This window comes from Rhinolophus sinicus, chromosome X (genome assembly GCF_036562045.2).
Source record: "Rhinolophus sinicus isolate RSC01 chromosome X, ASM3656204v1, whole genome shotgun sequence".
In the NCBI taxonomy this organism is placed as follows: Eukaryota; Metazoa; Chordata; class Mammalia; order Chiroptera; family Rhinolophidae; genus Rhinolophus; species Rhinolophus sinicus.
The window spans coordinates 35,761,105-35,776,991 of NC_133768.1; the positions used below are offsets into that span (position 1 = coordinate 35,761,105).

The 15,887-nt window shown below is 38.1% G+C and overlaps 1 protein-coding gene across 1 annotated transcript in view; it reads left to right on the forward strand.

Moving 5' to 3' along the window:
• Window positions 1-15,887, forward strand: part of LOC109438127 (amine oxidase [flavin-containing] A) — a 59,374-nt gene that overhangs the window by 16,895 nt on the left and 26,592 nt on the right. The window contains exon 3 of the mRNA XM_019717753.2: window positions 891-1,028. Coding sequence (XP_019573312.2) covers window positions 891-1,028 — 138 coding nt within the window. The remainder of the gene's footprint in view (window positions 1-890; window positions 1,029-15,887) is intronic.

Here is a 15,887-nt window from a genome sequence, read left to right on the forward strand (position 1 = left end):
ATACATAGAGGAATTATAACTCACCAATATTCAATTTATTGATTAAATCATTTGGGAATGTGTTAATAAAAATGCTGGGGGAAAATGTAGAACTGCATTTAAGAGGGGGAAATTTAATTTGAGTTTTATAAATGTTTGCATATTTATAAACTAATTTGTTAGGTGTATGAATCTTTTTATACCTTTTTGTATTGTTTTCCTATGATGCATTCTTCTCTGCAAGGGTTTTAACATCAAGAGTGGGCTGATTTAAGATTTCATCTGCTGGAAATCAGAGAATGAGGCCTAATAAATCTGTGCATGGCTTCTCCAGCAACAACCCCAAAGAAATGCATGGAAAATAACCTAAATGCTTTGAAAAAGATCTAGATCAGCAGGATGTACTACACAGTGTTCTTTACTGGGGGTGCCAAAAAAATGTACACAGGTGGACACTTTGGTCAACGTAGCTCAAGCAGTAGCTTGCCATAATCAGAAGTGTCTGGATGCTGATGGTAAACACTTTGAGCACCTCTTGTAATTGCAGAAGTCAAACGTGACTTGTATGCACCTTTTGTTATCGGTATATATTGAATATTACAATTTTAATACAATTTTCCTTTCTTAAAATGTGTATACATTTTTTTTTGGCACCCTCTATATTTTTTATTTAGTTGTCACTGAATCGGCCTCACCAATAACTATACAAGTGGGATTGTTTGGTCATGAATGTCATACAGGGTTGTGCCCAGTTCTTGGGAGTGGAGGAGAAAGGATTGCTATTTTCAGTTGCAATTTATCAGAGAGATGTAAGGCACATTTAAGTTGTAAAAAACAAATGATTTTTATAAGACAAACTTTTTTTTCAAGTTTTAACTAAAGTCTTCTCATCGCTTTTTCTCCTTCTACAGAATGAACATGTTGATTACGTAGATGTTGGTGGGGCTTATGTGGGACCAACCCAGAACAGAATCTTAAGGTTATCTAAGGAGCTGGGTTTGGAAACTTACAAAGTGAACGTAAACGAGCGTCTTGTACAATATGTCAAGGTAAGCCTGATGTTTTACTCAAGGGACCAATGTAGGGCGTATAGTATTTGGAAAAGCATTTGCTTTTGTTTTTGTTTTGTTGTTTCTCAAAGCAATCCTAAAAATAGGCAGTTGGCTTTAAAGTAGTACTCTGCCTCTTTGCTTCTTTTCTTTCTCTTTTAAAAAAATCGCTGTGGACTCCTAGAATCACTGCAAGGGGTCATGCCTTAGTTTGGCCTCCGCATCACTCACTGTGGCCCCTGAAAGCTACCCCCACCCTCACAGTCCAACCGGAGTAAAAGTGGGAGGCTTTCAGTTTCCTTTCCTCCCCTCCCTGGGGGGTGGGCACCTCTCTCTCTCTCTCTCTCTCTCTCTCTCTCTCTCTCTCTCTCTCTCTCTCTCTCTCACACACACACACACACACACACAGCCCCAGGCAGACCCGGAAGCACCAATGAGGCAATTCTAAGGCCCCAAGAACACAATAGCTTGAGACCACTTTTTTCATCCTCCTTCTTACCTGACATTTCTTTACACACCTTGATAATTTCCTCTGTCTCTATCCTTGACTCTGGGGAAGTCTAGCTTGGTTGTGCAGTTTCCTACTGTTGAAACAAGATTGTTTAAACTCTGTTGATATCCACTCAAGAAACAGCAGCTGTTGCCAGTGTTTTTCTTTCTTGCTGAAACCAAACATGGAGCAGCTGGAGTCTGGAAATGTGCCTTGAGAAGTCAGGTTTCCAATCTGACGTTGCAACCCACTTCCTGGAACTAGCATCATTTGGGCAGGGGTCGTCTACTCATTCTAATGCTAGAATTCCCATGCCAGTAAATGCATCATTTCTCAACGGACACATCTACCCCCCACACTCCACCCCAGGCAATCATGTGATTCTGGTGTCTCCCTGGGCTTTTGGAGCTGGGAATATAGGATACTTGTGATGTATGCACACCGATGCCCAACTGGGGAGATCTGGAATCTTGGGAAACTGATAACCAGGTGGTTTGGGATGCTTGGGGAGTTTGGCAATGACACACGGGGAGAAAACAAACCAGTAGCCTTTAGAAAAATGGAGTTCAGAGGTCAACGAAGGAATGAAGAAAGTATAAAACATTATATAAAGTATTTGGGAATACTGGTTTCAGAAGGCCACAATCAAGAAGCAAAAACCTCCTTGCTTCCCCACTTTATCTTTTCTGCACAGCATGGTATTTTTCAGGACTAGTAAGCAATAACAATGGTAAGAATAATAGCAGCTAACATATTGAATACTTTTATGTATATTAGCATATTTAATACAGGAAGAGAGACCAAATCCTTTGTACTCAACTACTAATTAAGCAGTCATGTAATTCAGTCTCCAGTCCAACTGGGAAAGAAATGAATCTGGTGATTATCACAGAATCTGAGCAGACTCATGCTTATAATCTCGTCTTCCCTAACATTCAGGTGCTGAGAGATTTTTATTTTCCCTGGAACCTCACAATAAACAACTACCGTGTTTCCCCGAAAATAAGACCTAGCTGGACAATCAGCTCTAATGCGTCTTTCGGAGCAAAAATTAATATAAGACCAAGTCTTATTTTGCTATAAGACTGGCTTTTTATAATATATAATGTAATGTAATATAATACCGGGTCTTATATAAGACCAGGTTTTATATTAATTTTTGCTCCAAAAGATGCATTAGACCTGATTGTCCAGCTAGGTCTTATTTTCAGGGAAACACGGTAAGTGCTTTTTATGCATCAACTCATTGAATCCTTATATCCCCCCTTGCTAGGCAGGCATGATTATCCCCATTTTACCGAGAAGAAAACTGACGTTAGGAGAGGTCATAAAACTAGTAATGATCTGCTTACCCTGACTGCATGCTCTTTATGATCCCAATATATGGCCTAAGAAACGAAACTGAGGGTCTAGACAAAGTGTGCTGGGCCTCTCATATTTGTTTGGCTGAGCACACATCCATTGTACAGTATCTCACCATCCATTTCACTGAGTCCCAGCTCAAAGGATGAATAGATACAATTATTGAAAGAGCATGTGTCTTTCACTTTCTTACTCTTCTTCTATTTTCATGTTCCTTTGTGTACATTTTGAAAAGGAAAACCTGAAAATGTGTAGCTATGTCCTCCAACTAAGTACCTGCTAGTCTCCCAGCTATGCCCTCTGTAATACATGATGCAAAGATGAGATTTTGAAAGCAGTACCCAGCCAACTTTTGTAATAATTCAACTCCTCATTGTTCCTGATGGAGGTGGGGGTAGAGGAGAGTGTGGAGGGCTATAAAATGTGAAAATGCTGTTTGAGAATTTTGACTTTGCCTGAAAATTATCAACTGACCATGGCATGCTTTCCAGCCTTCCTGACAGGACCTTAATGAGTTAAGTATCTTTAGCTCGGTCATTCTGATGCCTCTGGAATTTTCTGGGCTTCATGTGAAGCCCTGCTTTCAGAAATCTACTTGTGATTATTCCATACTTTGAGAAGGTCCTGCTGCAAGCATTAGTAGAGGATGAATTTGAAAAGAATTAAGGAAATGCTACATCGAGTGCCTAAGTAAGGAAAGAGAAATGTTAACAGTAGCGTCCAGGGTCACTTGGTTGCTGCTGCTGAGTCCCTCTCTCTAAGGTCAGGTCCACTCATCCCCAGTAACCCAGTTTCTGAAAAACAACTTTCCATAAGACAGAGCTACACAACTGCCACCATATTTTTCTTTCCCAAAATATAAATATGACTGAGCTGTCACATAACCGACTGGAAAAGGCATATCGTGGCATTGGACTCGGTAGTTTGAGACTGCTTTCAAGAATGTAAGGCATTATTAACCTTGAACCTTTGCCATTGCATAGCCATGCACGTCAACACAATAGTAATTATATTCTGTCATAATTATTGAACACACAGCATGTGGCAGGCTTGGTGCTAAGACTCCTGCTTAACCTGAACTTTGGACAACAAAGAGCACACTGAAATTGTGGCCATAGTGGTTGATACCTGAAGGTCAGCAACACTCCTGTAGTAATGACAACCCTAGCTCTCCTTTACTGAGATCCTTGTTATGTTCCAGGTCCTATCCCAGGGTCTTCACCTCTATTATCTTAATCCTCACAAGGACCCTAAGGCAGGGGCTGTAGCCCCATTTCACAGAAACAGACTGAAGCTCAGAGGCCAAGAAACCTACTCAAGAGTAAGGGCCATAGAGCTAGAAAGGTCAAGGTCTTTCCACTTTTCTGTGCTGTGCCAGATTCCTGTGCCAGGGATTTTGGTGTGTCTTTGAACTCCAGGAAGCTGCCTTACTGTTTGTGCTTGCCCTGGTTTTCTTTGAGGGCTCTCTGCTAAGAGACATTGTGTCCTTCACCATGTGGCTGAATGCAATGCTGGGGATCACTTTGCTCAGTCTTTTGGCCTGTGAGCCTGGAGGAGCAGTGTAGCTATCTGCTATATATGATACAGTCATTGTGTCTTGATTGTTGTGATTGATGTAGTAACTGGAAAACAGTCATGTAAGGGCCAGACAATGAGTATTAAAGCTCTAGATTGACTTTTAGTACTTACTTACAAATAAGCACATATTTAAGATGCTAAATGCTCTTCCTTTCATTTAAGATATAGTCTCATCTGACAAAAAGATGGAGAATATAAATACCATTAAACCATCCTCTCACATACTTTAACCTGCCAAAGAACACATATTTTAACCTAATGTTAAGTTAAAAAAAAATGCAGCGGGTTGGTTTGTGTTTATTTTATCTGAATGAGTGCCTCATTTCTGCTAGTTTTTCTAATTAAATCTTTTCTGCAATGAGAAATATTCAGTGCAGTGGATGTTTTTATGATAACCAGGAAACTTTAAAGGGAACAGGTCAGATTAGAGAAAAGCAGGAAGACAATCAGTTAAATATTCCAGGTAAGACTGTAAATAGACTGTATAGCAAAAAACAAGTCCACTTATTTAAAAATATCTAACCCTTACTGTTCTGTCCTCTTCTAGGGAAAAAATGGACTTTTTCCCAACACGACAGTGTATTGGGTTAATAATGCAAATTGCATTATCTCTCATGACAACCCTGGCTTCTGTAGTATAATACAGTGCATTCTTTTCAGTAAATAACACCATAATGAAGTGGCTGAATCACTGGAAGATTGCCACTGTCTAATTTAACAAAGCAGTATTCTTAATGATCCGGATTGCTTCAGCTCTTCTATTTTCTCAACATGCAGCTTTAAAGAATGCCTCAGTTATTTCTTCTGTCAGCAAGCTGTAGTGCATCCAGTTTCAACCAACTCTAGGATGATGTACATAGTATGCACCAAAGAACTATTCTTGACCTTTGCTAGCTTGTGTTTACCGTGCAAGTTTTGACATGACCAGGTGGAGTCCGAAGCCTGAGCCTCTGAGCTGAGCCCTGGGCACAGATGTTTCGTGGTGTTTACCACCCTGTCCCTTCCGCAAGAGGCTATGTCTATGTACTTTAGTCATAGAAGATTCACATCATTATGCTAAATGCATTCATCCATTCAATAAATACATACTGGGCAATCTACTCTGGATCAGATACTGTTCTAGGCTGGAAATAGAGTGGTGGGCCCATGATCAAACGGTCTGCTCATATGGAGCTTGCCATCTAAAGGAAGGAGACAAGTAAACTATAATAATAAATAAATAATACTAGTTAACATGTCTGTCCTTCATGAATCTTGTGAATAGAATCCCTATTCTAATTCTGGTTTAGTAGATCCTGATTCTTACATAATAGTTTCTTGACTGGTTTCGACAGTGAACAGGTTTTATGAATGTTGTGAATTTGATATAGCTTTATTTGGGAGATTATCTCTGATTTGTGAAATTAATATAAATTAATAATATGACTTTAACCTAAAAGGTGAATTTGAAGTGGGATCAGCTAGATATGCTTAAAATGTCTTAATTGGTTCTTTTTCTTTGGGTGGTGTAAGGGAAGCAGGTGGACTTGAATGCCTCTTGGATTGATTGAGTCATTACTTGAATTAGTAAATAAGATGCACCATCATTAGGATTGTTTTATGAGTGGGTTTCAGTGGGTTGTGGAGACATTTTGTTAAATTTTGCAGTGCCAAGTCTTGGGTAAGGAAAGGAGAAATGCTTGATTCTTTTCTTCTTCTTCTTCTTCTTCTTCTTCTTCTTCTTCTTCTTCTTCTTCTTCTTCTTCTTCTTCTTCTCCTTTTTTTTTTTTTGCTTTTCATCAGTTCCTCCAGATCATAATAATGCAGGTAGGATCTGGAGACAGAGAACACTGAATGAGGCATTTTGCAGGAGCTTCTTTGAAGGAGAAATTGGCATATTCACGCATTCTCACTTTCTCCCTGCTTTTCACATCTTCTCTAAATAAAATTAGAGACTATAAATATATACCACACATTTGTTTTTAGAGAATGGTGTGATAAAGATTTATTTGAAACAACATTGGCTTCCCTGATAGTAACAGCTCAGCAAGCAATTTTTCCTTGTAGTTGTTCTAGTCGTCCCAGGTTTTTATGCCAACGAGTGAAATCAAAGGCTTTACAGATTATGTGTGTTCTGGAATACTAAGTAATATTTTTGTTGTTGCTAAGAGGTGAACTTTGGTTGAGCCAGCAGGCTATGTTGAAAGCAGAGGATGTGTTTTTGTGGGGTGTTTTTTTTGGGTTGTTTGTCTTAATGTTTGCCAGGTATAACTGTATCTTTGACCCCTTGCTTATAATAGTGTGTTTCTTTTGGATTAAGGATATTTGTTTTTAAGCTACTTTTAACACCTTTCCATATCAGCTCACAGAGGTTGTTTCTTTTGTCTTCAAAGAAAGTTTTACTTTTAATCCCTCTCTAGAAGCCAAAGGTGTTAGGCACTTGTAGGGATGCTACTTGTCATGTCTTTCTCTCCTTTCTGTTAGTCACCTAAATTCATTTCACCTGACTCCATGCGTTTCTATTGCATTCTATTTGTAATGTACCTACACATGTTCTGCCTCATTTGAGCTTCCCAATGATCCTATGAAATAATAAGCATTATTTCCCCCCATCTTACAGATGAGAAAAATGAGCCTCTGAGAGTTTAGGAGCCAAAGTGAGGCTTTCTAGCTCTTAAGATCAGGGTTCTGTGGGCTACATCACAATGTTCCTTATTCCATGGGCAGAAAGTCAAATTGTGAACCCCTCTAATAAACTGCTCCAAGATGTGACAAGTTACCTGCCACTTTGTCAGGGGCTCCTGTGGACCTGGGGTGTATGCTTGGGAGCCATATGTGATGCCATGCACCACAGTGGCTTCTTTCTCGTACCCTGAGTTGTAGCTCTGTAGTCACTCTGGCCTTCAGTGAGCGCCTGACACTTGAGCAACCCCCAAGGCACCCCAGTTAGGCTCAGCTGGCTGAAGACTACAGATAGATTCTATTATTGTGTCAAAATACTAAGTCCAAAGGCCTAAGGCGTGGTTTGGAATTGTTGGCTATATATTCTTTCTGGTAAATCATTTATGTAAACTTATTAGTCAAAGTATATTGCAGTGAGTATTTTATTTTATGCCATTATACCCTGCCTGGTTTAAAAAAGAAAGAAAAAAGGATTTAAAATAATTTCTACAAATCAGGGTAGAAGATGATAAAAAGACAATTAGGTAAGGACAAGCAAGTGGTAATGGGCCTGTGCTTATGATGAGAAATTCTGTTTTGATTGTAGAAATGAGGTAATGCAAGAGGGATTATTCTTTTTTTTCTCTAAATTACAATTACACGTAAGTTTTTAAAAGCAGAGAAACAAAATGTTTACATATTTTTACTTTGATCTACCAAGTATGCAGTATAAAGATATATTGACGTAGCTTGTAAAACATAATTTTTAGTAATGTCCTTTCTTTCTCCCCCCTCCATTTTAGAAAGACTTAATCTACTTCTTGTGGGTCACAGGAAAACTTAATGACAGAAATTACTCTTAAAACCTTGTACTGTTTAGAAAGCTAGGTCAGCATTAGCCATTTTCTCTCAAAAGGCTCCTTTCTTTTCCCTATAAACTTTCAGGGCTAAGTCTCTGATTTAGTTTCTAAGAGAATAAAGTTTCTACTCAGTTGAAGTGGCACCCAATATGTAGCAAAGTTAGGTTAATTATTGGATATTTTCCTTCCATTTATTTTTTCTTTTAAAAAATTGTGGTAAAATACACATGACATAAAATTTGCCATCTTAACCATATTTAGGTATATAATCGAGTGACATTGAGTACATTCAGTGACATTAATTTCGTTCACATTGTTGTGCTACCATCATCCATCCACAGAACTCTTTTTGTCTTCCTTCCATTAATTTTCAATGGGGAGTTAATTACTACAGAAATTGTTTCCTAACCATTTATTGAGAAGTAGTCTATGGTCACCCTCCTGCTTTGGATTGACCTTCAGTGGCAGCATAAAAAGGGGTTTAGGTCACACACAAAGGATTTCTCTCACTAAGGCTATGGAACTTTTCAATCACCTCCTCAAGTAGGGCCTCGACCTTTTGGCTAATGGCAAAAAGAAACTTGTGAATGGAATAAAACATTTCATAAGCAGCTTTCTCAAGACAAATTGCTCTAATCTTCATGACAACCCAACTCCTGGAGGTTTTGACCTTTCAGGTTAGAATGTAGTTGCCAATTTGAAGTTAAAATCTCCTCCTTCCTCCCCCCTCCTTGCTTTCTACTTCCTCCTTATTTCCTCCTTCTGGAGCCCCTACCCCTACCCCAGAACATGCACCCACTTCCCCAACCAAAGGCTTAATCATTAGTCCTGAATTATCAGACTTGTAGAATAGCCTTCGAACAGTTGAAACCTGAAAAACCCTCTAATGTCCTATAAATCCCATACCTCGTCAATTCTGGGCACTTTGTTAAGAAGGGAAGTTCCACAGGCCCATGAGCACACTGACCAGTGAGAAAATCTTTTCTGTTGTTGCCTTGTCTTGCCACTTAACAGATCTGATGCTGCTATATAGCCCTCTGTCTCAGGTGTGTACTCCAAGCCTTTTCACTTCTGTGTCAAACTAAATGAACAAATACCTTTTGAAAACCTAGTGGACCTCAGAGTTTTAGTAATTGACAGTTATCCTTACTTCAGAGATGGGAGAAAGTAGTTAGAATGCAAGTATTTGGTTCAGGGTCCAACAGAAGTGAAAGAGAGAGAGACACAGACAGACAGACACACAGATAGATGTGAAAACCTAGTTGACAACTAACCTTAGCAAACACAGAACTTGAAACTGAAAAGAGACAAATAATGATAATAATGTTGATACTTGGTATTTTAGCAGTCCGGTACTGTTTTCATAGCATTTCATTTTATTTATTTATTTTTTTTGCTGTGTGTTTGGGCTTAATGCAGTTAGGGGCAGAAAATTCTAGGTGGAATCACAGAAAATTTGAGTGTTAATTATAGTGAAATGTAATGAACACTTCGATCCTGCAAGCTGTGGAACTGAGTCCTTTTCATTTAAAAGACTTTTCTCATGTCAGGTTTTTCAAACAAACAACAATTACTGAACTGCTAGTCCATTTCCGTTCATTCCCAAAGCTCTCATGTAATTTGTCAGGCTCAAATGATACACAGTGAACCTCAGGCTGAGATTTAATTTGATGTGTTTGCCAAAGTACAGACATAAGTGCAGTTGCCAATCTACATAATTATTTGGCACCCACCAAAGAAGTCCTGACTTTTTCTAATATGTAGATTTTTTAAAAAAATACTTTTCTGATGTACAAATGTTGGGAAGGTGGTGCTAAGAATCTGATGGCTCCTAGTCCACCCTCCTTCCCCCTGTGTCTTCACCATTATATTTACAGGAGCCATCACTGAGGTAAATCCATCCAGTAGAGGGACCCGGCTGCTTCTGCCCAGTCACTAGGATACACTAGACGAATGCATTCAGTCAATAACTTATGTGGCAAGAAGTTCTGCTTTGCCCTTGACCCTCTCGACCTGTTCTGACGTAACTACTTGGAACTACTGCCTAGTTCCAAGGGGTAGAGGCCCAGGCCCGAGACTGAGCACAGAGTACTTGCAGTCTTAGCTAGATGTGCAAGTGATTTCATTTTGTTTTCCTATTCGACTCAGTCTTGTGGGACGATGTACCCTGTTGTCCAGGAGAGGTACATGTAAGAATATATTTCCACTTGTAGCATTTGGAAAATAACGCTAGTTATCGGAGCTCCTCTTTCTAGCTCATGTTTTCCCATGTTTTCTCTGACCCCTGCCAGTGTCAGCCAGAATACAAAGAAAGAATGCCTAAGGGAATATTTTCTAAGCAACATTAATCCTGAAAGTTCTTTGCCAAAGAGAAGGTTTGTTGATCAGATAAATTTTGGAAATGTTCCATATTCTGTCTTTGAGAGCCAAGATGTCCATTAGTAAATTACGAGTCTTATGACGACTGGCAGTAAAAAAGAAAAAAAAAAAGCTGTTTAACTATAAGCCAGGATTTCCCAGATTTATGACCATGGAACCCATTTTCATATAGCATCCGTGAAGATCAGAATGAGAAATGCTAACATGGGAAATGTTTTTAGAGGTTTAGGTTTCCTAAGGGACTGAGTCTTCCATTTATTTCTTTTCCACACAGTACCTTACAAATAGTGAGTTATACTAAATTTGATGATAATATCGATTATGGCTATTTTAGAAAAGGTATGTTTGTGGGACTGATATTAATGTTAGTGTTAAATTGGCATTCATTAGAAAGTCTTGTCTGAGTTGGGAAAAGAGGGAGTCATTTGCATAGAAAAAGACTGGACCCTTTCTGGAGCCTGGGAGAGCTAGATGTGATACAAGATGGGCTATAAAAGCAAGAATTCCATCCCTCCTCTTATTTCTTCATTTAATGAACATTTATTGGAACCTTGGTACTCACAAGGCAATATAGGAGATTAGAACCTATGTGAGGCATAATCCTTGTTTTCAGGTGTGTTGAAACTAAGTCAGGAAAGTAGAATATGTACATAAATCAGTTTAATGCAGTATAGAAAATGGCAAGGTGCCATGGGCCACTATCTTGTGCCATGAGGATGAGCAACAATGTTTATGAACTACAAAATGAATGCTGCTTCACTTTTGCTCCCTAAATCTCCCATAAGAATCTTTCTTGTGACCTACCCTAACCAGAAATACATAGGAAACAAAGTTCTGGAAAATCTAGTTCAGCCTGAACAATTTGACACACTACAAAGCCATCATACCATCTCTTTCCATTGTCACTTGCTCAGTGTGCTCACATAAAAAATGTCATGGCATCAAGGATGAGTTCAGCAACATGACCATCCATTAATCAATACTGATTTGACTTTGGCCATCATTAGTCATTAGGGAAATGCAAGTTAAAACGACAAAGAGATACCACTTCGCACCCACCAAGATGGCTATAAAAAACAAAACAAACAAAAAACAGACAATAACAAGTATTGGTGAGGATGTGGAGATATTGGAACCCTCATACATTGCTGGTGGGAATGTAAAATGGTGCAACTGCTTTGAAAAATAGTTTGACAGTTCTTCAAAATAGGGTAGGGGAGAATGGAGAGTGACTATTTTTTTTTTTTTTTATTATTATTAATTAGTTTCAGGTGCACAAGACAAAGCAAAACTTAGACATTTATCATTTATATCCCTCACACTGTGTGAACCCCCCTCCCCCCATCCACTATCCCTCTGTACGTTCCCATTTATACAATGGAGTATTACGCAGCCATAAAGAAGAAAGAAATCTTACCATTTGCAACAACATGGATGGACCTAGAGAACATTATGTTAAGTGAAATAAGTCAGAAAGAGAAAGACAAATACCATATGATCTCACTTATATGTGGAATCTAAAGAAAAGAATAAGTGAATTAATCAGAAACAGTTTTGGAAAAATGGAGAGTGACTATTAATGAGTAAGGGTTTCTTCTTGGGGTGGCAAAAGTGTTCTAAAATTAAATGTAGTGATGATTGCACAACTCTGTAAATATACCAAAAACCATTGAATTTTACACTTTAAATGGATGGATTATAAAGCATGTGAATATCTTAAAGCTGTTAAAGAAAAACAGCCACTCGTCCTCACAGTGTAACATTTTCATCTTTTTTTTTTAATTGCCTGTTTCTCCTGAGTCAATGGCATATGTGAACGAGGAAAAATATTTATTTTTTAATTAAATTTTATTGGAGTGACAATTGTTAGTAAAGTTAAAGAGATTTCAGGTGTACAATTTTGTATTACATCATCTATAAATCACATTGTGTGTTCACCACCCAGAGTCAGAAAAATATTTTTTTAATGCTCTGTCAATTATCTTTACTTACCCAAGAGCCTCCAGAAGAACACATATTGTTTCTATCGTAATTGCTTTGTTTGTGATTTCTCTATATAACTAGGATCCCTTGGGAAAGATGGCATAACTATTTGAAACCTTTCATTCTTGATGATGTGTTATCAATTATACCAGAGCTTAATAGTTCTCGTTTTACAAAGACGGGACTGTATAACTCAAGTGCCCACTGTGTTAGCTGATGCTGTGCAAGTCCTGAAAGAGGAGGCTAAGAATAAGATGAAATATCAGGTCATGAACAAACACTCAGGAACATGCTGCTAGCCCTTGAAGTTGTGTGAGAGGTTATAGATAACAATTTGTTAGTACTCATAAATATAGAGGGAGCAGAAGCATGCAAATGCAAACCATAAGACTATGCAAATATAATAACAAACCCAGATGTTGGATGAGTTCCACAGGGAAATGGGTGGGCAGAGAGAAAAGGAAAAGGCTGGGGATCAGGCCCTGGGGGAGTCAGTAGGTGGGAGAAGACAGGGTCTTGCAAAGATAGGAACTAGAGGAAGACTTGGGAGAACCAGCACATTCCAATGGGATAGATTTTTCCATGTCGAATATAATAGCTTTTTCTAGGTAGAGTAGAACTGTTTATGTTTGAAGGGAATTTGGCTACCTGCATTTGGAAAGAGGAAGAAAATTGTTTTTTTAACTACTAATACAACACAGTATTGCTATCCTATTTAATGGGTCTTTTAAAAGATGATTTCTTTATTTAAAGCATTATTATGAACTATAGAAAAGAAACCACCAAAAGATTTCTCTTACAGGTTTGTCATAAAACAGTGGGACTAGAGGGGTGCCATGGAATTCATATGGGTTGGACAGACATGTTGCTCAACCAATCCAGAACATGTCTGTTTATTTTTTAGATGATTAAAGAAAAATATTTGGCAGCTTTCCTCAGTTCCCCATTATATTCTTTAATAACACTCACTTCCTTTTGTTTAACTAAAATATAAAAATAGAGAGAGAAGAAAGTCTCTAACATGCCTATCAGTAAGTACTACTTGCTTACTATAAACTTGGTTTATCTTATATGACCAACAATGAAAAATTATGTGGGAGCCATAAACTGTCCTCATCTGGAATAGTCTCTCATTATTATGAACATTGGTAGATTGAGGATGTGGTTTCTAAAAGGGACTTAAGTATTTTGGGCACAGTTCCAGGGACATTGAGTTCTACTTGACATCAACAATTTCTGCTATGTCAAAGATATTATCCTTTAAGATTAAAGGCTACTTTGGAAAGGTAGGAAGGTTTCAGAGTATAGGCACAAAATGGACTTGACCTTTACTCAAGATTTTTTTCCTTTTATTTTTAAACAGCAGTAACCATTTGGAAGTATTCCTAGAGTTCCTGCCTCACTCTTAAGTCATAAAGGCATTTCTGCTGATAAGTGATTTAAGATTGAGAAACTGCTGACACCTTTGTGAGGAAACTATGGGATTAGTACATTTAAGAGACTGAGGAGGTCTGGTAAGCAGGCAGTTTTCAGCCAAGAGACAGCCTATCTCCAGGCCCTCTCGCTGCACTTCTTTGGGGGTTCACACACACAAAAAGTAGTCCCGAGTTATCTACAGGTAGTTTAGAAGCAGCCCATGGAGGGAATAAGCCTTCCAGAGGCTTGTGAGAAAGGAAGAGATGACATGTAAGTGCCTGTTTATACACACACACACACACACACACACACACACACACACACATTTCTTTAGCAAATTTAGGTTTTCTGTGGAATAAGTGCAGAGAAGCCAGAAAATGCTAAGAATGAAACTAATTAATGAAATCCCTTTATTAACTTGGTGCCTCTGTCAACAGGATAAAAATTAACATTTTTAAAAAATGTTTGGGTCTTTATGATCTTCTTAGAATATTCCATGGCTTCCATGACTAAAAACATTACCAGGCTAGACTCCTCTCTCGCTGAACTTTTTACTTCTCGTGCCACCTCTGTTTATCAAAGCTCAGATTATGGGGTCTTTAGGACCTTGTGTGAAATCATACTGTGGCTGGCATAGTCCTGAGAAGAGCTACATTAGGAATGTGAGACACGTTGTTTTGAATTATATTTATAATACTTTTCTTTCTTTTTTTTAAATTTTATTTTATTAAATTTATTGGGGTGACAATTGTTAGTAAAATTACATAGATTTCAGGTGTACAATTCTGTATTACATCATCTATAAATCCCATTGTGTGTTCATCACCCAGAGTCAGTTCTCCTTCCATCACCATATATTCGATCCCCCTTACCCTCATCTCCAACCCCCCACCCCCCACCCCCCTTACTTTTCTTAATGCCCCCAGATGATGAGCATATTTAATTTTTAAAATATTTTTTAAAGCAAAGATCAGTTTTGTATGAGACTATTACTTGAGTATAAACATAGGGGAAAATGTAGATTTTTCCCAGTTTCAATTAAGGGAAGGATTATAACAAGAACCAGCTGCTCTGAAGGCTGTCTCTGAGCTATTACTTAACCTCGGTCTCTCACCTTTCCATAGCTACCGTATTTTTGTGTTCTGTGTAAAATGTCTCTGTCCATTGCTCTCAGAACATGTTTCAACATTTTCCAAAGTTGACCCTGTTTCCTCAGCAGTCACCTTACACCCCAGTGCTTTTTAGTCCCATTTTTACTCCTTAGAAAAAATAAAAGATGTGAGTGGAAGTTTTATAAGTTTCACATTTCAAAATTCTCTCTCTTTTAGTTGGGAAGTTTAAGATGTCCCTAGAACAAGCCTATCTCAGCTTTCCATCACAACCATATGAGAGGCCAGAAAACTTAATGTTTATGAGCAAAGCCTTTAGGAGCAGGAAACTTCTGTTATATTTTCTAGCTAATATCCCTGGATTTTAGTTTCCTCAAATATTTAATGGAAATATTTATAGTGCTTGCCTCCCAGGGTTGAGGTAAGCATTACATGAGATAATGCAAATGAAGAGCTTAGGCCAGTGCTAGGCATGAAGAAAGATCTTAATAAATATTAGTAACGTGGTGATGGTGATAGTGATGATGATAAAGGATTTGGAGACTCAAAAAGTTGTATTACAATGTTACAACATAGCATTTTCAGGTAAGAAATCAGATCATATATTCTGTCAAGGTTATTTGAATTTGCTACTGTGGAAGGGAAAATTATTTCTTTGTCACTTAATGGTTGCCATATATTTGTACTCAGTTGGAGTGTGTGTGTGTGCACATGCTTGCAAGTGTGCACACACGAATGCAAATGCTGTTATGTCCTGTGTCCCTGCTTTGATGGTCAAGAGTTTTGCTTTAGCCATTTTGAAAAATCTAACACAGCTCTCAATGTCATGCAATGCACATAGTAGGCTTTCTACAAATATCAAATATGTTTTTATTTGATAAAAAACCAGACTCTCATGCAAAATTGTGTTAGTAGACAGTATTGCAACCTTATGAAGATTTACAAGATGTTTTATTCTTAAATAAAAAAGAATTAAACTAGGAAATAAGGCCTTAGAAACGACCCAGACCTGATCTCTTTTCCTAGGATTCACTCTCCCCTC